The 23269-nt window shown below is 39.7% G+C and overlaps 1 protein-coding gene across 1 annotated transcript in view; it reads left to right on the top strand.

The window, feature by feature from the left end:
* Positions 1 to 443: 443 nt before the first annotated feature.
* GRM3 (glutamate metabotropic receptor 3) overlaps positions 444 to 23269 on the top strand; it is a 105259-nt gene continuing 82433 nt past the window's right edge. The window contains 2 exon segments of the mRNA XM_065634378.1: positions 444 to 511; positions 1219 to 1339. Coding sequence (XP_065490450.1) covers positions 462 to 511; positions 1219 to 1339 — 171 coding nt within the window. The 5' untranslated portion in view covers positions 444 to 461.

Genomic DNA, 23269 nt, shown 5'->3' with positions numbered 1-23269 from the left:
CGGTCTGCAAATTGCCAGCCGGCTCTCGCTCCTTGTCTTTGCAACTCTAGGTCGCCTCCTAATTTAAAGCTTTGCACCAAACCCCTTTGCCCGGAGAGGAGAGGAAATCTAGAAAGATGCCAGGCTGCGAAAGGGGACCCCAAGTGACAGAGCTCGTAGCAGGCGCTGCGTGGCCAAGGAGAGCCAAAGTTGCTCAGAGGAGCGGGAAGTGGGTGCTCCAGAGAAGAGGGGAAGGGAAGGGGATCATCACTTGGTGATCACGGTTTCTCCCTCCCGTTGTCCCCTTCTCCTCCTCCCAGACTTACCCCTGACCGTTTAGGAGGCCTTGATGAGTTCCCATCGGGATTCGATCCAAGGTGGGGAGGGAGAAAGCGTGACTGTTCCCAGGGGAAGCAGCTCACACAAGTTTGGGGGGTGAGACTCCCCGGTGGACGTTTAACGAGCACATTGGGAGGCCCGCGATGCCCGGGAGCAGCTGGAGACCCTCACTGGGACCTGCCTTCATTGCACGGTAAGGAACTGGGCACTGGCATCCTGCATCCTGGTCCCTGCATCCCACATCCCGGTCCTTGCATCCTGCGTGTCGGATCTATCCATCCCGGTCCTCACATCCCTGCATCGCGTATCCCAGCCCTCGCATCCCACACCCTGCAGCCTTGATCCCTGCATCCTGCGTCCCTGCAACCTGCATCTCCCATCCTGCACTCCCGAGGAGATGCAGCCGCTGCCCGGGGGATTGCGGGTTGTGCTGTTGGGGAAAAAGTTTAGAGTGGTGGTTTGCAAAGAGGTTTGCTGACAGGAGTCGGGGGCCAGCAGAAGGCGACGGGGGGGCACGGATTTTCACACCTGCCGAGAGCAGGTAGAGTGCAGGAAGACCCCCATAGTCAGCAGCTGGGGGCGCTGGGCTTGGGGGGCGGTGAGGAGGGGGCGGGCAGAAAGGGGATGGCTCCCCTAAGGCAAAGCAGCTGTATCCAAATGTTGCCCAGAGGTTCCTGCACCCGCAGAGGCAGGCTTTGGGGTGAATGGAGGAGAATTTAAGCTTGCCGCCCTCTACCCTTCCTTAAACTGAGGTGGAAAGTGCAAAGCCAGCAGCTGGGAGAGCCGTGCTGGGTATCCAGCTCATCTCCGCGGATCTGCTGCTGGAAGAAAGGGGGGAGAGGTGGGGAAGGTTAAAGAAACTGGAAGTGCTTTGCTCCTCCTGAGGTATCTCCCCTACAGGGACCTGGCTTACTCCAGGATCTTAAAATTGGAAGGCTTCAGAAAGAAAGGAGAAATTAGCAGGGATGATAGAGCAAATGTAAACTCTCCCTCATATTTGCCTGTATATCTGTCTGTCCATGTGAGTATGCACCCAGCTGTATAGGTATATGTGTGTGCTTCTAGAGTTCTTTGTGCCTGTGTATGTGCCTTGCCTGCGTTCCTGTGTCTCTGGATGTGTATCTCTGTGCTTATGCTTGCTTGAATGCATATAGATATATTATATATACAGATTTATAGGAACATGTCTTTATTCCTAGACAGTGTTTATCTTACTCTGTGTGTAGACCTAGAGGTGTGTGGGTACGTATCTTTCATTTGTGTGTGTGTCAGGCACACATATCTGCTGAGATACACATGTGGGTATGAGAAAGTGTATCTCTATGCCGGTGTGCAGGTAGGATTTGGGGTGTGTTTTGGATTTTGGGGACTTTCGCCCCTCCAGGTTATCATAGTGTTTCCATGGATTGGTTTACACATACATCCCTGTATTTCAGCAGTCTTGATAAAAAACAAGCAATTCTTGAAAAACTAGGCATTTTGCCGATACTGCATTGAACTGAACTAAGGATTTGCTGGTAGTTTGTGAGTTCTCAATTTTTTCCTCGGTTTATGCCACCTGCTGAAGATTGCTTTAATTCATTTTTTAAATAATTCACCTTTAAAAAAATCTCAATTGGAAGGCTGAAACAGAACAGCCTATTTCAGCTTGCATAAGTATGTGTCTCAGGTTGATTAAATATGCATGAAAACAATATGAAAAACACACAACCCACCTGATAAAATATATCTTTTAGGAAAATGACTTTTCTCATTTTCTTCAAACACATCTAAATCATTATTTCTTCTGCTGTTGTTTTTGTTGTTAAATGCAGATATGACAAAAAAATGTAACTTCCCCAATTATATTGGGGAAAATCACACATTAAGCTACTTTTATTCACAATTAAGCTAACAGGAAAATTGTACTTTCCTAATGTTCACTCTCTGAGAGAAATCAGAAATAATCCATGCAAATCCTTTGTAATAAACTGGTTACTTGAAGTGCAGTTCAAGCTAATTTGTCCTCTGATAGAATGTTTCATACTTTAATTTTTCTGGCTTTTTTTTTTTTTATAATGATGCTGTCAGCTGCTACTCTCAGTATTTCTGGAGACTTGCATTATATATATAAAATATAAAACACACTTGAAAATAGAAAATCTACCAATTGCTTTACTGTTCTGTAACTTAAAACCAAGCAAAATGGCATTGGTATCAAGTACATTAAAACAAGACTTTCATCACAGAGCTGCTGAGATGCTTTTCTAACCACTGTTGACGTTTGTCTGGCTTACTTGTGCTGATGACCTACTTATAAGCTCCTACAAATAAAGTTTTTTAGGCAAATGTTGACACCTTGTGTAGGCATAAGATTCTAATTTTATCATTGAAAGAGTGAATATAAAGCAAAATGCAGGGGTAAAGTATCTTTCTGGATTCACTTAATGTTTTTATACTTAGTTGCATTGTGATGATTCAAAGTACTAAATCAGACTGGAAAGCCGAAAGAAAATAAATAAGTTACAAATTGTCGTATCATTCAGTTCAGTGGTCCGCATTTCATAAGTGAAGCTGAATTTGGAAGTGAAGAAAGTGTAACGAGATGTACTGGCATTTAAAGAAAGAGCTGTTGGGATGTTTTGTGCAAACACAACTCTTCCATGGAAGTGTCCTACAGAACATAAATTATTCTGAAGTTCACAGAGTCTCATACAGAATACTATAAGATCTGAATGACCTGTTTCTCATGTAATTTATGCTGGGGTCAAATTGCATTTTTACCTTTAAACCTGGTGGGCTAAATTCCCTATTGGTCTACAATAAGGGGGCATCATGAAGTGTATACCCTCCGAAAATCTGGTTTAGCAGTGTGATGTGAGAATCCAACCTGAAGGTTTTACAGGGTGTGAAATGCTCTCTATGAGGCTGTTGAACTTGCCAACAACGTCCTGCAGAAGGGACTTCACACTGTTCAGTTTTTGAACGCTGTTTCCAAAGCCATATAAAATGTTTATCGGGATTTCTCCACCTGGTTTCTTCCAACTTGTGGTACTATAGTTATTGATAGTTGATATGTATTTTTTTGGTTGATAAAACACTAGGTGTGCCATCACTCTCAGGATGCCACAGAACAACAGAGGTGTTTGGCACACTCCAGGATCAGGGAGTATTACTGTTTGTGTGTGAATATGTATAACTACACTAAGCTACATAAGCTTTTGTGAAGAACATGTAGTGTTGACTGGCTTTTTTTTCTGCTTGTTGATATAAAACTGACAGCTAGTTTAAAGCTTAATCAAGAACTTAGCCCAGGTCAGAGACTTAAAGAGAAAAATGTCTTCTTGTTCTCTACCAGCGTGGAGAATAAGGTTGTGCTTCAATCCCTGCGTGGTTACATTTGCAATATAGAGGTGTCTACGGGCAATGAGAAGGGGTGACCAGAAGGATGATCAACAACCCTTTCCCCCCACACAGGGCTGAATGTCCCCAGCACAGCTGTGGTGGACTTGGACTCCAAGGGTGACAGGAAAGGAGCATAGTCTTTCACTGGTACCATCTTCCTAAATCTCTGCCTGTGACTCTTCCTGGCTGTGAACTTAGTAAGGCAAACTTTCACTGTGATAATTTAGCCCTAAACTGGCAGAAAAATCTGGGACACATTTCATTTTGTGAAAATATAGATTGGCTTGAAAATCATGAGTTTATTTTAGTGGTAGGAGTAAAATGAGAAAAAAATAGGAATTCCTTCTGGATACAACAGTGTCTGGAACAGCCTCATTGCAATTGTCAAATATTTCCACTGAGACAAAAACACAGGTCATTGTTAGAAGTGTTTTAAGTATTACAGATTAGTGCAATCGGTTCTTTTTTTCAGGTAAACCCAGAACCCAGTGTGTGACATAAATTAATTTGTTGGCTTATCTGTTGTCTTATGAGGGTATTGGACATTTTATTTCAGAAATGTTCCATTTTTCAAAAATCCTGCAAGGAATATATTGTGTTGTTTCTAGCTGTCTTTCTAAAGCAATGCAGTAGATTTTCATAAGGGGTAAATTGTTATAAACATATTAAAGTCAAAAAGAAGAAAATTTACTAGAGCTATAGCAAATTACACAAAAACAAGGCTGCAGAACTATATTGCTTTTATCTCATATTAGCCCTCTCAAATAAAAAATTATGTAGTTGGAACTATTATCATGCTGTTGTTCATAGCTATCCTGAGATTATGGGAGCAATTATGTAGTTAGCAATTGTACAGCTTATATAGGAACATATAAGCTTCTCATGTAAATCATTATGTTGCCTCAAAATCCTAAGTGGTAGTGTACAGCTTTTCCAAACCTTCTAAGATCCAACTTATCTGCATGCAAAGGCATGGTCTTGACCCCAGTTACTGAGGCATCTTCATTCAGGGTCCTTTAAGCCTAGAAAGTGGCTTGACCTTGATAGTACTGGTATCCCTGACTTTGAAATCCCTTTCCCAGTACATCCAAAGGGATACAGGATGACAGCTGAGTAAATGAACTACGTTAAATACGCATTAAGCAAGGTGTATACAGAGAAACTGTCTGAAGAACATTTCATGGATGAAATGGGAACTTGGAGCAGACTTTTGGTGGATGCTGTGAGACCTTGAAACTCTCCAGTAGAAACATGAATAACGAAGAAAAAACATGGTGAAGACAAAAAACAACAAAAAATGTTGAGGCAAATAGATCTGAAATAGACCTGTAGGAGAAAAAGTGGGAAAAATAAAGAGAAGAAAATAGAAAATAGTTTCATGGGAAAGGAAAGAAAGAGTAGTAGACATTCAGACGAGTATTCAAGCTGGAAGAAAAGTAAATGGAATGGTAAGTCAATTGTGGGATGAAGCAAATTATAAAGCAAATGAAGGTGGTGAAGAAGACACTCATTAAAAAGATTAGACGTTATCTTGTGATCCAACTAGAAGGGCAAAAATATTGCACATTATAGAAGTGGTAACTGCAAAATTTAGCCAGGTGAAGAACTGCATTCAGGCATACTGACTAAGGAAAGGAATGGCATCAGAGACGAGCTAGTAGAGAAAATGTCATAGAGTTAATTTTCTCCATTTTAATTTGAAGTAATAAGAAATATAAAGAAGATAGGTGGAGAAGTGGAATGTAAGAGAATTTTAAAGTTCATTGTCACCAAGAAGTCTTACTAGGTATCAGCATACAGTGAGTACACGCCAACATGTTAAGCATATGTTTGAGAAAAGAAGGGAGGGGAAACTGATAGTCATGAATGGGCTTCACGTAAAATCCAGAGACAGTACAGTAAAAACAAAGGAGGAAGAAGCAGATTGGTGGAGTCTCAGAGGAAGTCAATGGAGAGATTGTCAGATTCCAGACGAAAACCAAGCAACTGCACACAATGAAGAATGAAGTCAAAAGCTCAGTGAGTGACCATAAAGTCAGCAAATTCATAGGTCAGAACTGTATTAGCAGAATTAATGTGTTAAAAGGAAGGTATTCTTGGGAAGAAGGATGAATATGTTATCTTAGAGTACCCCTTAAGGAACAGGGCATCTGCGAGGAGAGATGCTGAGACAGGGAGGTAGAATATGCAGGTGAGAAGAAACAAGACTGCTCTTGAGGAAATAAAGGGTGCTTGAGGAGAGGACAAAGGGTAGAATAAAATAGGGAAGGACAATGAAAGGGTTGGGACTGAGATGAAATCAGAGGCAAAGCATGGACAAAGGCTGGAAGCAGCGACTGCCAAAAAAAGGAAAGAGAAGCAGAGGGTGTAGGTGGTACAGGGAAGTCACCTCCCGCGGTACAGAGGAGGAGGCTGGGCTTGGGCTAGCTGGGAGGAAGGAGCTGAAGGGAACCTGAAAACTGTGAAAAACCTTTAAAACCTTTGTCCGGAAGATGACAGGCTGGTGTAAAACAGGGTAAAAACAAAGCGTGCAGGGTATAGTGACTGAGTGCACCCTCAGCCAAGAAATGTAGTAAGACTCATACATCAGCTTCCATTCCCATGGAAAGCTCCACTAATGAGTCCACACTGAAATCAGAGACAATTTTTGTGTAACTTAAATGCTGTATCTGAAGAGGTTAACATAACTGCATAATCTAGAGCTTTGAAAAGCCTCAGCCTCCCTGGTTTATGGTGGTTGGTCCTCAAAAGCACGTGTTGTAAGGCTGACTGAGATACTACCATGCAGTCTGTGAAGGAGGATGCTGCAGGCAGTTTGTTGAATCTGAGATTTGGCAGTGCTGGGACTCTTCTCTGGAATTAGCCCTGAAAAGAGTCTGGCTGAGATAAGTGGCCAACAAAGGGCTGCCTGATTGTATGGTGCAACTCCATAAACCTCTTCCAGCAAAAGTAGTGTGTCAGAAGCCAAATCTAGCACTTTGGGACATCAGTGGTTGGCAATAGTCATTGAATACTGTGTAATCAAACCAACGACCATTACACTGACGCATGAAGTATAGGATAGGACATCATTGGAAAGGGGCTTGAAAATCTTACGAAACATTGTTTCATCCCTAAATTCCTAAAATTTATCCCAAAATTTATTCACACAATTTTTCATTCCTAAAAATCTCCAAATTTTGATTAATCGGTGATGGAGCTCCCTGCTCCACTGACATGTAACAGCAGGGCTGAAATGGTGTAGGAGCTTCCAGGCAACCCCAGTCCTCTGCTATGGGAGTAAAGGGATACTGCAGGCTACATACTCTCCTCCTCTCTGGTGAGGAATGGAGACCTATAGAAAGACAGTCTGTTTTCTCAGATACTCCTAGACTGTTCTTGACCTTGCTGACCTTGGCTATCTCATGTAGGGTATGCAATTGCAGTTCTTGACCATTTTAATGTACAGCTCATGGCATTAGGATTGTTGTCTTTTTTATATAACATGGCTGTGATTAAGGTCCCTTTGATCCCACACTGGCTCCAGCTTGTATGTGGATGCCTTCCTGATGGGAGACTTGCAGCTGTGCTTTAGTGAACATTTCCACATGCACTTTTTATAGGAGATCTCTGGCTGAGCTGTCTTTTGATCCGGTACTTACTTCCCAGCAATTTCTGTATTGTTCCGTAATTATTATATATTTGTATTATTATTATTAATCTTATTCACAGGGGTTGCAACATGCAGTAAAGAAATTATTACCAAAGCATTATAAGACATTGTTCTGCTGGTGTTTGAAAATGCTACATTACATTTGTGATGCTTAGCATAAATTGACTGCCCTGCTGTTAAAATCACATAGCCAAACATATCTGATAAAATTCAAGAAGCAAATTTCGGGGATTTTTCCAGAACTCAAAGAATAATTTATTTTTTTTCCTCACTTCTGTGTATTTTCATCAGAAGAGAAAACAGATAAACAGAGAAAAGGACAGAGACAAAGATAAAGATATTGTGCTATAAGACATGTAGAGTCCAGTTCTGAGGTGTTAAAACACTTTGATTGCTTGGGTCAGCTCACATGGCTAAGAAATGTCAAAAATTATCTTTATCTTCAAGGATGTTTAAAAATTTATTTTTTATGCAAAAATATAATTGGTTTTGTCATGACAAGGGAGTTTTCAAAAGCCTGATTATAATTTTGGTGAGATTGTATATTTCATTGAGTGTCACTAGTTGAGAATATGGCCATAGAATTTCTGGATTTTTGTCACAGATTTTTAAGGACGTTCTTACTAATGTTCCATCACTCAGAAAGATATTGTCACTGTATGTCAACTGACACTGAGTTTGGTTCCCTTGTAAAAGATTCCAGGTGTTTCACTAGACAACAGGTGAAAGATCTTGTTTTTACCTGCTAGCAGGTTTATTTTGACAGTATTTAATTTTTGTCCTTGTAAAAAGTGGAAAGAAAGAAAAAAAAAAAAAAACAAACCCAAAAACATGGGACATCACTGTAGCAATATTGGATTAAACTTCAGCAAAATTGTGTGAAAATGATACTTTACAATGCTGGTCTGTACAGCACATTATTTGCATAGACATAAGGGTCTACTTTTCCTATTTTGAAATACTTGTCCACCAAATGCTACCTCAGAATGACATTTTATGAGAAAATTTACAAAGTTTATAGGAATCTTCTTAGCATTTTTTCCCAAACAGTGTAAGAATGCACTGAAGTACACTTGGTAAATCTGGCTTGTGACTGTTTTCAGTGTGTTCCCTTGGGGTCTCTTGATTACGTTTGCTCACTTTCTTCCTTAGAACCATCAGGGTCTTGGAAGAGCTCTGACAATACCTGACAATGAGATCAACAGACAATGCATTTTCTTGAAAAGGTTCAACCCCATCCTACATGGCACAGATGTACAAGACTGACTTATCAAGGGTAGCAATTGTCTGTGTGGGAATGGTAGATCAACACTGAAATCTGTTTCGGCCAAATATTCTCAAATCATCCAGCACACGCTTCTTCATCTTACCATGATTACAGGATACATTTACCTTGAAAAAGAGTTTTTTCTTCATAACCAAGAAATAAGATGTCCGTATTGGAGTCTTGAAAGCAGAACAAAAATGACCACTGTTCTAGCAAAACCAACATGCAGTCCATGCCCTTTTTCATCCATTCACTTGTCAGTGTGGCTGTCAATAAGGATGTATTTACATATAGCTAATCCTGCAGTCGATTCATTAAGATGATTTTATGAGTGAAAAGGGAAGACGACCTAATGGGGTAGCTCCAGGAATACAAATAAAGTGAGATAACTTTCAGAGAATAATAATTTTGCTCTCTGAAGTGGACTTTAAATCTCCAAGAAGAGAATAGCCCTGCTTAAAACAACCTTTTCTTCTTCTCTCAGAAGCGATCTCCGATTAATTGTGCAGTTTAGCTGAACTTCGCTTTCCTTCGTATCCTAGGAGAAAAGCTCTGACAGACTGGGAATTTTAACTTGTTTGTAATGTAAACTCAGTATACTGGTGGTGCTTTTTAACGCTCCAGAAACTGTTTGGAAGGAAAAAGAAATAAATAAAAAAGCTTTGATCCTCTAAGCAAACAAAGAGGGGAGAAGGAGGTTAAAAGAACCATCATTTGTGAAAAGCAGAGAAGGAAAATGTGGGAAAGGTGTCTTTATTTTAGCAGTTTCAGAGACTATTTGAAAGACTATTGAAATAACAGGCACTTCAACAGCCTTAGAGCCCTCTGATGAATAGGGAAAGATTGATTTATTTTTTATTGTTTCATTGACATTTTCAAGGTTTCTAAGGACTATGAATTGCTCAGTGATCTGACCAAGGTTTTTTCCCAGAAGGAGATATCCAGGATAAAACTTTGAGATTAATGTTAAACCCTCACTATCAAGCACAGATAAACATATTCCTAGTGACATTATTCAGTATGAAGAAAGGAAGAAGACTCTAGTCTGGAAGAAACACCAGGAGCTGGGAGATGACTTTAAGCCCAGGTTACTTGACCAAAGGGTGAAATGTAAATTGAAGCATCCAGTTGTAGCAGCAGGGAGTGGTGTGAGCCAGCAATGTCCTGTTGTCTGCTTATTTGTGGGAGACATTCCTGCTCCCTGAAATGTCACTGATCCATGTATTTTGGCCAGTAGGTTGGAAGGTGGAGCCACACACTCTTTTCAACAAGTCTGTCTATTCCTCATTCACCAGTTTTAAGGAAGGAAGCAGACAAATAGCTCTGTTTAGACCTAGAAGCCTTAAATCCATGTTCAGGGAATGTCTACAGAGAATAATAGGGTTTCTTAGTCCCTGTGATACCCTGGAAAGGACACAAGGTCCCAATTAAAACTTATCCTGAAAGGGTGCAGTATCGATTAGGGTAGAAATAGATAGAAAGAGGCCTTCTTTTATGTAAGCTTCTTAATTTTCAAAGATTGTACACAATGTTCCATTTTCCTCTGTGGAACACTTATAGTTCCACAGATAATGACACAAGTAAGGACTTCATTTGATCCATCTTCCCCTCCAAAGACAGCATAAACTATCTCTAAGTCTTTATTAACTAATACTTGCGGAATGATTCCCTTGAAATTTGCAACAACAGAGATTTCACAGCCTCCTGTAACAGTGCATGCCTGTGCTGCACTGTTCTTATGGACAGAAGGTCTGCAGAATTTTAACTAACTCCCTTTTTTTTCAACCAAGCCTATCACTCTTGTCCTCTCTGCTATGGAAATTGGAAACAATTTAGAACTTTCCATTGTAGCCTTTTATATAGAAAAGGGATTAGATTTTTGGCTTTTAAACATCCATTTATGTAATGACCCCTCAGCCATCTCCTCTTGACTCCATGAAATAACTGCTTTTGTTTTAGACATGTGCTTTTTTTAGAATCTTGTTATTCTTGCTGTTTTCCTTTGGACCTTCTCCAGTTGTCCATTTGGACTTGTACCCAAAAGACAAGTAAAGACAATGAATGGCTTGACTTCTCTTGTCTTGAATACAACATTCCTCAAAGAAATCCTTTGTGCCATTTCTTTGTTCTGTGCTTCAAGCTGCCCTCCAACCAGTATTTTACCCAAAGAGCCCTCAGGACCCTCACAGAACCATAATGATGCCCTTGTCCTGTCACCTTCCAATTTGCTGCACTTTTTCTTGACTGCTCCTGGTCATTTCTAGTTTGCAAACTCATACAACTCCAACCAAACAATTGTCAGCCCTCACATCCACACTCACATTTCAGAAGAAAATTTCTTAGGTAGTTTGAATAACCTGTTGTTTTGTCTTTGCGAGAGGGATCTATATGGGCGATGGCTTCTGTTGGTTCAATCATCACTATACAGAGGGATGCTTAACTTCTGCATTGTCTAGCATGTATCATAGTTAGTAGGAAACATGCTTAACATGTTGAATATGAAGCGACCATCCACTAACTCCAGGTAGCAGCCTGATTGTGCACAAGTCAGAGAAAAGCTCCCTGGGAGCATTTGTAGAAGGGAAGCCTCTGGTCCAAATCCAAGCATAAAATACACCAGTGAATATCACAGACCTGAGTTATGGATCCAAATATGGGATTGGTATTCATTTGGGTACTCTAGCCACAGGTCCATGAAAAGGCAGAAGCTGCTCATGCTTTCAGGATCATAACTGCGAAGCAATGCGTCAGAAAGTCTCGAATGATAAGTTTGACTTTGCTGCTGGCAAACTCACACAGAGTTCATCTGCATTAAGCCTGATGAATGTGACATTAGCAAAAATCCAGAATTTCATGCCCCCAGACACAATATCTGCCACTCTTGTTTAATTTCTCTTCTTTTATTAAGACTCAAAATTTTTCCCTGGCCAGACTAGAACACATTCCAAACTGGCTAGGACATGGATAAAGTCAGAGGGATCCTAATAGAGCTGCCACAGGTACTTGTCCCAAAGTTTCCTTAGAGAACTCTTTGCAGCTGTTCATGAATATGAGAGTAGCAATTCTATCCCCAAAAAAACAAAGCTTCAGAAAGGGAGAAAAAAGCAAAAAACATTCACTCAAGTATCTGCAGCAATTCATGGAACAGCTTAACATCACAACAAAAAAACATTCCTCCTTGCCTTCAAACTAATCAACATGATGTTTTAATATATCTCAGTAAATTAAAACACATACAGTCCACCTCATTAGCTCCCGACCATTAACTTCCAAGCCTTGCATACCCACTGAACAGGTAAGCAGCACCTCTGAAGATTTAACTGGCCTCCCTCTACCAGAGTACAAGCCACCACTATGCATGAGAGCAGTCCCTTTCCTCCACCCTCTGTCTAATTGGGCCACACTGGGCCTGCTATATAAACGCTACTTGGATGCACTAAGTGAAGAGGAAGGTTGGTCTCCATGTGAGAGAACTTTTTTACCACCTGGGATGCAAAGACACAGGGTGGGTGTTCAGGAAACCAGTGGGATATAGCTTGATGCTTTTTCCTTCCACTGGTAATACATGGAATCAGAGTTTAGCAATCACAAATACTCATCTGATTTGTTGTCTCTTGAACCTCCATCATGCTAAGTAAGTTAAGCACCTAAGATACGCTGTCTGATCATGGTCAGCAGAGCCTCGCATTGTAATGCTACTTACCGGATGATCAACAGTCTGTTCCCAAGACCTTCCATGTAAAGAGTTATCTCAATTTAATCAACAGTAGTAATCTCAGTCCTTTTTTAGAGTGCTGCAATTTTTTTGCAACACACTTTTTAAAGCACCAAGTAATAGATGCTCTAGCATGTCTCATTTTTGTCCACTCCCATTTATAACAAGGTTTCCATGTCAATGATTACAATGTAATACTAATAGGACTAGTTTCAAAAACAAAAGCACATTTGGAATCATCCATGTTTATCTTTAGAGAGTAAGAGCTGCAAAAATGAATGGATTGAGGGGGATTAAACATCAGGGTAATTGTTCATTAGGCAGCCTAAGACCAATTAAGTGTGCTAATCCATTTAATATTTTTTCTATTTGTTTCCACTATTGTCTCTGCCAAAATTTTTTGCATGTATTAATTCACCTATGTTTATTTATTAATAAAGGAATTCACTTGAAATGCAGGTCTTGAATCCTATAGTCCTTTCTCAAGCAAAACTTCTATGACAGCAGTAGCAGAAAGGCTTCAAGATGTGCCTGAAACTCTCTGTACGGCTCTTTTCCTAAAATAAAACTTAAACTCTTTCAATAAGATTAATGTGAATGCATTCTCCATCTGTATTGATTCCAGATACTCTCCATGTTTAATTAAGACGTATTGTTCTGCAAAATTATGCATAGTCCAATGTGATGTCCTATGAAAGAGGCCCTGATTGTACCTGACCCAAAAGAATTGTTCTAAAATTGATTGCTGATTGCTGAATACTGTTGTGTATTAATTTTTACAGTATTTTGATGTGTAATTGACTATCTTTTTGCCAGATAAGTAGAGGACAGAAAGTTACTGATAGCTAACTTGATTATCATGTTTTCCAAGTTCCAGAAAGCAATGGTTTTTTTTCAGATCAGCTACTCTTCAGTATTGCCAGATTCTGGTTCCAAAAAAACAACCCTTGAAGGAAAGAAGACTCACCATAAAACTATTCACAGAGCTATTACCACAAATATGGGAAGATGAGCAACAGGACAGGTAGCAGTTCAACGGCAATAGATCTACGGAAGGTCAGAAACAACGCATGACTCAACACCATGGCATCTGATTGTTGTGAAAAATTGAGATTTCATATGAGGATTAATAAATAGGAATATTATCTGCAGAATATAGAAAGTAAACATTATTCTGTACTCAAAATTAGTAGGGACACATTTGTAGTATGGTGCCCAGTTTTGAGCATTATGTTTTAGGAACATAATAGAAATCATTGAGAAAGAGTCCAGAGGATATCAACAAGAATTAGAGATGTCGAAAAATGGATTTATCACAGGAAAGTAACAGGCTTAAATTGTAACACAGAAGACTAGACCTCAGGAAAAGCTTTTAATGGAAAGGAGAATGAAATAACAGAATAAACTGCTGGGAAGACTAGGAAGTTCCTATCACCAAAGCTGTTTAAAAACGAGGTGGCCAAGTCATGAGTTAGGCAAGACTTAAGGAAAGTTGATCCTGATTTGGGTAATAGCAAAGACAGATCAAGATCTTTAAGAGTGCCTTCCAACTTTATTCTTCTTTAAGTGATCTGAACATCATTGAAGGTTCCTACTCCAGGATCGTACAACATAACACTCCATATTGCAAAGACCTACTTCCCTAGGAGGCAACTGAGACATCTGCCAGCAAAGCGGAGCTTCCACTGCTCCCTTTGTGAGATGTGGCAGAGGCAGTAATAGCAGAGACCAACATGCTTATCTTGGGGAAGAGGGGAAAAAATGGACAAATGTCAGGAGGAAACAAAGTTGTCCTGCAAAACACGCAGAAGCAGATCGTGTGTGCGCACAGGGGGAGAACACGTGACAAGTCTCTGCTTAATTCATGAACAGATTTTTATGGGTGTCTATTCAGTCTCTGATCTGCTTTAGGAGCAGGAGCATGCTGCATTGTCTTCAGTGCAGATGACAATACAGTCTGTCATGTAAAGACCATTAGCAGTCATACCTCTTACTGCAGGAACTGTGCAGAAGTGTATGGGTCTATAAAATCCAACATTAAATGAGCTCTAATATTAGGGCATCAGAGAAACAAGAAAGCAAGGAATGACATGACTTGCACTGTCAACTTCAAAATCTACTCTGCGTGTTCATAGGCTTTGATACACTCGTGTAGGCAATATGCCATATAAGATTCTAAAGTAATGTATGTTTTTGGAATATTTGCATAAGGAAATGAATGCAGTAAATCTATTGGTGTCGTCAATGCAGAACTACTGTAACTAATGCTTTCTGCACTGCAGTGATGATTATGAAACTAGTAGGTATTTTATGTTATTAACGCAAGGCGTCATCTTTAATAAATACTCATAAAACACATTGGCAAAAAAATAAACTGCAGAAACATAAGTAAGAAATTTGTGATATGTTCCCTACCATAGGCAAATTGTTAATGCTGTTACCCAGTAATTATTTAGTCAAAAGTATATTTAAAGAAAATCTGAAATAACTGAGAGATTTCAGTTGTTAGAATTGAGGACCCTATCTTCATGTTAATTACTGAAGCAGAGTTAGAGTATATTTTAATAAAAGTGCGAGACAGTATTGAAATTCAGATAACTCCTCCGAGGTTTTATGGCTCATACAAAATGCAAAGAAATTCAGAAAGAAGATTTTTTTAAATTAATAACTCTTTTTTAAAGAGAGAGAAAGAATTATATGTCATCTTCTAAAAGGACATTATGTTTTGTCGTGATTTTGTGAAAAAAATGTATTATTCATATCATTGATAGAAAAGATATTTAGCCTAAATTACACTCTTTCCTTTCTACCTTGAAATTTTTCTTCCATTCAAAAACTCCTCTATCTTTCGTCATTCAAGGCCACTCTGCATTGACCCTGGAGAATACTGAAATATTCTTTTTTATCCATCCTAAATCAGGTGAATAATAAAAAGGCATCAATTTGTCATACAGTGTAAATAGTTCACATATAGATAAAAATGTAATTCAGGAGTCAGTGGCTCAAGTCCTAGACTGTGATAAATTAGCAACGAAGTCAACAAAGCTGCTCTGTGTTACACCACCTGGCAATGCTGTTCAATTTGTCAGGTGTATTGCACTTCAATCATTTAACAGCTTCAAGAGATCAATAAGATCTGTGGTTTCAGGTTTTCAAATGTCAGCCTGCTTGCTTCCCATACGCTTACTCAAAAAGTAGAGATGACTTTGCAGCAAAATCTTTGCATTGCAATAAAGTATTACCTTCAGGAATGCTCATTAGCCTGTCTGACCGAGACTGGATTGACTCTGGACGTGGTTGTTTCCAGTGGGAAGCTGCTGAGGAGCTGATGGCAGGAGAACATGGGTCATGAACATGTTATCCCAATCCCCCAACCACAGTAAATTGGTGTAACGGCACTGTTACAAGCTCCAAGGACAGAGATAACTTGTAAATATGGGAAATATCAGGGTTGTGCGACATATAGAAGGCTGGAAGAGGCAACAGGAGGTCATTTGGTCTATTTCCTTTCCCAAAGCACAGTCAGGATTATTTTATCATTTCTGAAAAAAAAAAAAAAAAGTTTTATTATTTTTTTCTTGAAAACTTCTAATGGTGGACACTCCACAGCTTTCCCAGGCAACATGTTCCAGTACCATGTTACCTTTATGATCAGAACTTTTTCCCTAGCATCTAGCCTAAACATTTGTTTTTGCAATTAAGTTCATTTCTGCTTTAGCTGATGACTGCAGCCAAAGTTCTCCTTTCATCTCAATTAATTTCTTACCTCCTGAACCTGATGCAACTTTGCTTATAATCTGGTCTGGCCACATCTATGATGAACCTGAGATTGATGCTGTGATCTGAAAAACTGTGAATCTCAAGCCAGTCTGCCTATGATTTCCTAGTCTTCTGGAAGTGGTCCATTTCTCAGTCTGAGACAGCGTCCAGTCTGCTGAACTGGCCATCAAGCCACTAAACATTTATTGTCACTGGAAAGACTCAAAGTAATGCCTGTGGAACAACTAGAGTCCTAAGACTTTTTTTTTTTTCTTTGTCATCTATTACAGAGACATTTTTTACATTTTTTATTGTAAGATATAGAAACCAAGACATGTTTTAGACTGTGCAGTTAACATGGTGTGTTCCAAAGGAGAACATTTCTTTCTGTTTTCAGCACAACATCATCAGTGGGACAATGTTTCCTTTCTAAGTTGTAGTACCAAATAATCTTCTGCTCCTTAAAGAGAGAACAGGCTTCCATCTGTAAACTGAGTGGTTTTCAAATGGCACTGAGCTCTTGTTGCATGATTGTTCCGACTAATGATTAACATGATTCATTGTCATCTCTTATACTCATTAAAGAAAATATTTAGATTCTATTAAAGGACTCAGTATTCGTATTGAAATAATTTTAATTTTAAAGAAAATGGAATGTAAGTAAAAGAAAGAGCTGTTGCTGGTAAAAAGATGTTGATGAAAAAGGTATTGAGAATGGCAGAAATGTCTATTTTTTTCTGAGAATTTTTTCTCTATCAATGGACTATTCTGCTATGATCAATAAAACCTCTCAGATTGACTCAGATGGTTTAAGAGTCACTGTGCTTCCTAAATTGATTATTGAAAAGAAAACAAACCAGTTCAAAACCTTTCCTGAATAAACAGTGACTGGTGGCACTCCATCCTCCGTGTTCATTGTTCTTCACTAGGGCTTGGTCTTCTCTATTAAAGCTACCTGGAGGCAGTAGCCTTGGCTAAACCTCTGTCTGGTGCATGATTCTTCACTGAAGAGATTCACTACAGTATTTTCCTGGCCCATCCTCAGCCTTCACTTTGTGCCAGGACCGCTTCTACTCTTCTGCTGAGAGGGAGGGAAGGACCTTTGCACTGTCTGGTGGCCGGAGGTATGCGCAGACATTTCCATGCCAGTTGTGCTCATTGCTGACTGTCCGCCATGCTCTAGGGTCTTCCTCTCCTTGCCTGATCCTCCCGTTTCACTGCAGGACCCAGCCACACAGCTTAATGACATCCTTCAGATGCTTCCAAGGTGCTTTCCTCCGTGAAATTTTCTAAGAGCCTCCAGACTACGGACAGATTTTCTACCAAGTTGCTTTCTGCCTCCTTCATCTTCAGGAGCTGGTCCTTTCTAGTTTCTAACACACTTTCTGACTTTTCTAGAATCCCAGCAGAGACGAATTCTTGAAATTACAAAATGGGCTCATTTTCTCAGCTCAGACACATATGTCTGGAGTAAAACAATGCTCCCGAGGGTCTTTGAGCCTGTAGAGAGTAAAAGAATATCTGGATCTGTGCCTGACACGTAGACAGTTGTCTCCTCGCTCTTGCCCACAGGCCTCCTGCTGCCTGTAGTGCTGGGAACCTTGTGGCCTGAGCCCTTGGGGTCATGTGTGACTCCAGCCCAACCAAGTGTGAGGAGAGCAACTGTAAAGACGCAGCTGATTGCACAACTATGCTAATTGTTTTGCCCTTAGGTCTGAACTTCACATCGTTTAGTCTCCCGACGAAGTCCTTGCAGTTAACCAAATCATTGCATTTCGTCTCAGGCACCTCTGTCTTACATCACATAAAAACGTTTTCTAAGAAAACAAGAAGTCATTTCCACTTCTAATCAAATACATGGATTTATATTGAAGCCTTCTTCTTGTGATTAATACCAACAGTAAAGGTAATTCTTATTTTGCCTCACATCCCTCATAAAGACCAAAATTGACTTGAATCCCACTCAGATATCTGGAAGAATAAACAGTCTCTCCCCAATTCCTTTTCTGAGACATCATTTCCCTTTTACCAGATCAGAAAGAAGTTGTAGACTTTGTGGGAAAACAAAACAAAACAACAGCAAAAAAAAGGAGTGCAAATCAGTACACTTTTTACCACTTCTGTGACTTCTTTTGGTCATTTCAATCCACAACCTCATTCTTTTTTCTTTGTTCAAAACAAGGAAAAGAAATATCTAAGGGTGGGATTTATCTCAGCAGACATACCATGAAAACAGAGACAGCCACAGTGAGGTCTACATCTTTAGAAAATCTTACTTCATGATAAAAAAAAAATAACATTTTTAAGGAGTGATTCAACTGACCTATTTTAGACATCTACTATAGGTAGAGAGAAATAATGAAAAGAAAAGGTAAGGCTTGTTTTGTTTTGTTTTTCTATAAACTGACTATAAAGGTACCCTACGTAATCTGGCTATCTGCTTAGAAGGATCTCACCTAAATGTCTAAGGTAGGACTCCAGCAGACCAGGCTCAGTTTTATCTTTGTTTCTTGCATGACTGAAATTTTAGTCATAATTTTAGTCAGAGCCTGCTCCCTGACTGACCTCAAACAAAATGCCATGTCAGCAAGAGAGGAAAATCAGGTGCTGCTTTTTTTCTCTGGTCTTTGCCAGGTTGTCCTCCCTCATTTATTTGCACAAGAGTCGCTCTGCACCTCTTCCAAAAAGGAAATCTCTGTGCAACACAAGATCCTCAGGAGGAGGAAGGAAAAATCTGTCAGAGACCCTAAGAAACCTTCTTTATTATTTGGAGATAAGTTTATCTTGCTAAGGTAATTTTCTCTCCCAGAATTCAGAGTTTACCTTTCCACTGAGATTTAACTTTTCTACCACATGCAAAAGCAACAACTTACTTATGCTGATGGGGATTTTTTGCCATCTTAAACCTTTAGAGATGCAAAGTTTCTAAAAACTTGTCATCAAAGGACATTACCAAAATGGTCACTCCATATATATACTGTTATACCTATGCTTCCCTAAATGTACAGTGATGACCTCTGTCAGAGACTGAATATTGAGAGACATGGGCTACAGAGACCTTTGCTTCAACCTAGTGCAAAGGTTCTTAAGTTCTTGGTGCTAAACTGTTAGATGTGAAGTGGGAATTAATCCAGGGAAGTCCTTTTGCTTGTTTTATATCAGAGATCAAGCTGGAAGGTCATTATGGTCCCTATGCCTTTAAAGTCAGTAGATCTGTGAAATAACTATTCATAATCTTCAGGGATCACGGAATCATAGCGTCATAGAATGTCCTGAGCTGAAAGAGACCCACAAGGATCATCGAGTCCAACTCCTGTCCCTGCACAGGACAACCCCACAGTTCACACCGTGTGTCTGAGGGTGTTGTCCAGTCTCTTCTTGAACACTGTCAGGCCCGGGTCTGTGACATCTCCCTGGGGAGCCGGTTCCAGTGCTCCACAATGACAAATTAAAACTGCGCTAAAGTGAGGAAAAAAATATTATTCGAAAACCTGGCAAGCATTCAAGCCTAGGCTCACTGTTCATCTTGATCTTGTTGATTTGAAAGATTTGCATTTCAGACTTTTCTGAAAATATTAAGTTGTTCTTCCAGTCATCTCATGGTGTCAACGCTTTGGTCTAATATTAGACTATTTAAATATGCAAACTCTTCTCAGTTTACATACCATGCATATGTGACAACTTACATCTTTGTTATAATAAGGACTGAACCAACAATTTCCTAAGCCAAAACCATAACATTCTTAAACTAAAACACAGTTTCCTGCTCATAAAGCTGAATTAGACTCAGGTCTTCTGCAGTTTGAGTGTGGAGGAGGTTATGCTGCACAAATTAAAGCAAATATACTTCCTTCCAAGTGATGCTGTCAGAAAGTGACTTCTGCTAGACTCAAGGTTTTCGTGTAGAGGCGTTTTCAAGTATCATAAATACCTGCTCTTCCTCTTTGAGTCAAGAGTTCCTGAGACCTTGGGTCCCCTGATTTCCATTTTGAGCACAGATTCCCTGACGAGGTTCACCAGAGATTAGTTTAGTTTAGTTTAAATTCAGTGACTGTTGGGTTGAGTTGTTTTTTTTTTTTTTCTTTGTTTAGCCTTTGCTGTCTGCTGTTAAAAGCTGTCATGAATTCGAAGCTCTCTGATAAAAGCCTAGACTTTGCCCCTTCTGCATAAAACAGCGTGAATCTGAGTCATATAGCCCCCAGGAGTGGATTCTCATGAGTTCCCTCGTGTACTCTTTTCTCCTCCTCAAAGCTACCTTTTATTCCTCCTCCCATGCTGCACTTTTCAGTGTCTCTCATTCTGAGGTTGGCTCAAATGGATCTAGGGAAAGTCTTTCCTTGGGTCATCAAAGCTTCCTGGAGATTCCCTTGTGCAGTAATCGTGCAAAGATTTCCCCATCCACTCGATTTTCTGCTGTCTAGCTAATTCAACTGATTTTAAGCCCCCAAAGACAGAATTATTAATACGATCAGGACAAGGCCATCCGTCATCCGTTAGGTGGGTCTTCACCACAATCAGAGGTAGAATCACTTCTCTGGTATTATTTGGGTTATTATGGTTGATTCCTTTACATATTCAAATTGTTCTACTTATTGTTCAAGAAGGTCCTTTTGACTTTGAGTGGCATAACTGGGTAATAGCAGCAATCGCAAGTACATTCCTGTGCTGAACCTCAAGAGGATGCACCGTCTACATCACTCAGTCCTTTTAGCCAGGGTTGCATTTATGCTTTGGGGTTCAGGGATTTGGGGATTTTTTTCCTCTTTTCACCACTTTATTTTCTGGTTTTGTATCAAGTGTCTACAGTATCTGCTAAGGTGATAGAAGATTACTCACAATACAGGCAGTCACAGGAACTGCACTGGGACCATACACGGACCTGCCCAACTAGTGCTGGTCCCCAGTACTGACCTTTCAGGATGATGCTGTTGCACTGATGGGTTTTTTTGTGATTTGGTTTTCCTTCTCTAGGACTGAATTACGAAAACTGGAATTTAGTGCTGGCAAATTCCTGTTGTGTTTTGGAATGCCCATTTTTGCTAATGTCTTTAAAGCTGAAAACATCTCTCCAGCATGAAATGAAGGATGTCCACTGATTTTCAGTGAATAACTTTTGAATTACAATGCCATAAATATCAGGGAAGCAGACCAAGTTATCCTTTTGCAGGATTTGAATTCACAAATCCACCAGCACTAACTTTCTTGTGGTCATAGATGCAGCTAAATAGACTGAGGAGACTGTTTTCCTAGTTAAACCTTTGTTTATGTCTCATCAGGCTGTGTATTTACTGCTTAAATCAGCCAAAATATACTTACAGGACAAGGAAACAACTCTCCTTATGACTCATATATTACTAGGTCTAAACTGTTCTTAAACTGCTCCAGTCCAAAGTTAACATATTTTTTAAATAAATCCCAACTGTCAATGGATGACTAGAGGTACAGAACTCATGTCTAAAAATTATTCAGTTTTAATGTCATGTTGTGTTTAAAAAAAAGAAGTGTGATATTAGGCTAGACATTTCATAATACTGGACATCTGTCTTTGACAAATATGTCATATTCAAGGAAAACAGCTCTAGGAGAATATTAAGGATGTTACTGATCTTTTTAAAAAGAGAAGAGCACAATGAATTGAAAGAGTCAAGGCCATGTTCTCCACAAATACAGATGGACAAGCAGTTAAAGATTATTAAGATGGCATCGAAGAGCCTAATTCCATAAGTTTTATCTGTAGTTTGTATCGTACACCTGAGCTCTGTGACTTCAATGCCCCCTCCATGATTTACTCTAAGATGTGGATTTTGCATAATTATTCCAGCAGATCATGAGTTTTATCTGGCTATCTAACATTCTTTCTCCTGCATGATTTTTCGGTTTGGTTTGATTCAGTTCTGAGAGTTGAGCAATGCCGTATGTATTAAGCAGAGCAGACAACCTTTGATCTCCAATCCACCTGCTAATTCTCCATTGGATACTCAACATAAATTCCTTGCAGAGAGCTGCCACAGAAACGAACAGCAGCTCAACACGCAGCAAGCGAGGAATACAGACAATGCCGAGGACAAAGCTGGCTGTTGTTTGCTGCTGACAGGCTATTTTTAGCTCACAGACTCTTATTCCACTGAGTAAACTCAAGTCAGGTAAAAGAAAATGCACTTTGCAGGCTCATCTGCATAGAGCACTGGATCAATCAGAATTCTCAATACCTTTAATGCACTCATATTTTTAACACTTGGCTGGTGATGTTGTGTCTGGCAGATTGCTGGGGCAAATCCAGTAGAAATTCTTCTATAGACCAGTCATCCTGTTTTATAATTAAATAAAAAACAAAAAATTAAAAAAAATTACATTATACTATAAAAGATGCCATGATCATCTAAAAACAGCTAGCCAGCAACTTGCAGAAGGACATGCTACTTTTATATTGTTGAAATAAAAATGGTAATCAGCATTTTCCCTTTCCTAACCGTCTTTTACTGGCCCCCTGGCTTCTTTACCCTGTCATGAAGGGTGATGATAAGATTTCAGGTCTCCCATTTCTCAGAGCAAAGGGTCATGACTCACGCATCAGGTTGGAGACTTAGGCCACAGTCTAAATCTCAAATTCCCAGTGATCAATTTAGCAGGTCTGACTTCAGTTCAGCACTTTCTGTGCTACTTTATTTGGGCGATGACAGTGTCATTGCCGTCGACGGTGTCAGTGACTGTTGCCATCTAGCTTCTCCGCATTTCAATATTTCTCGATACAAGTGTAGGTGGTCCTCCATTAATCAGGATGCTTTCATTAAAAAAAAAGGTCATGGGAATATTGATCCTTTTTCTCTTGTGTCGAGTTAAAAAATATTCTTTTTGTTTGAGCGGTTTTCACATTTTTTCATTGCTAAACTCTTCTTATTTTGCCATGTGAATGCAGATTCTGCTGTAAGTACATTGTCATTAGGGTTGTTTTTCTCAGAAAAGTAGATAAGAATGGATGTCAGGAAATAAAACCCGAATCCATGCAGATTCACAAAACTGCAGGTAGAAAACTGCAATTTTACTTTTACTGGAAAATAGCATTTTTAAAAAAATAAAAATCCTTACCTTAAAAGCAGTCTCTGGGCTACCAGGTCACACAATGAAAAACAGTGTTTCAGCCGGATTTCTGGCCAAGGCTTTGGCAGAGCAGACA

This window comes from Caloenas nicobarica, chromosome 1, assembly GCF_036013445.1.
Source record: "Caloenas nicobarica isolate bCalNic1 chromosome 1, bCalNic1.hap1, whole genome shotgun sequence".
In the NCBI taxonomy this organism is placed as follows: Eukaryota; Metazoa; Chordata; class Aves; order Columbiformes; family Columbidae; genus Caloenas; species Caloenas nicobarica.
The sequence above is the reverse complement of the archived record's forward strand: the minus strand, read 5'-3'. Positions and strand labels throughout refer to the sequence as shown.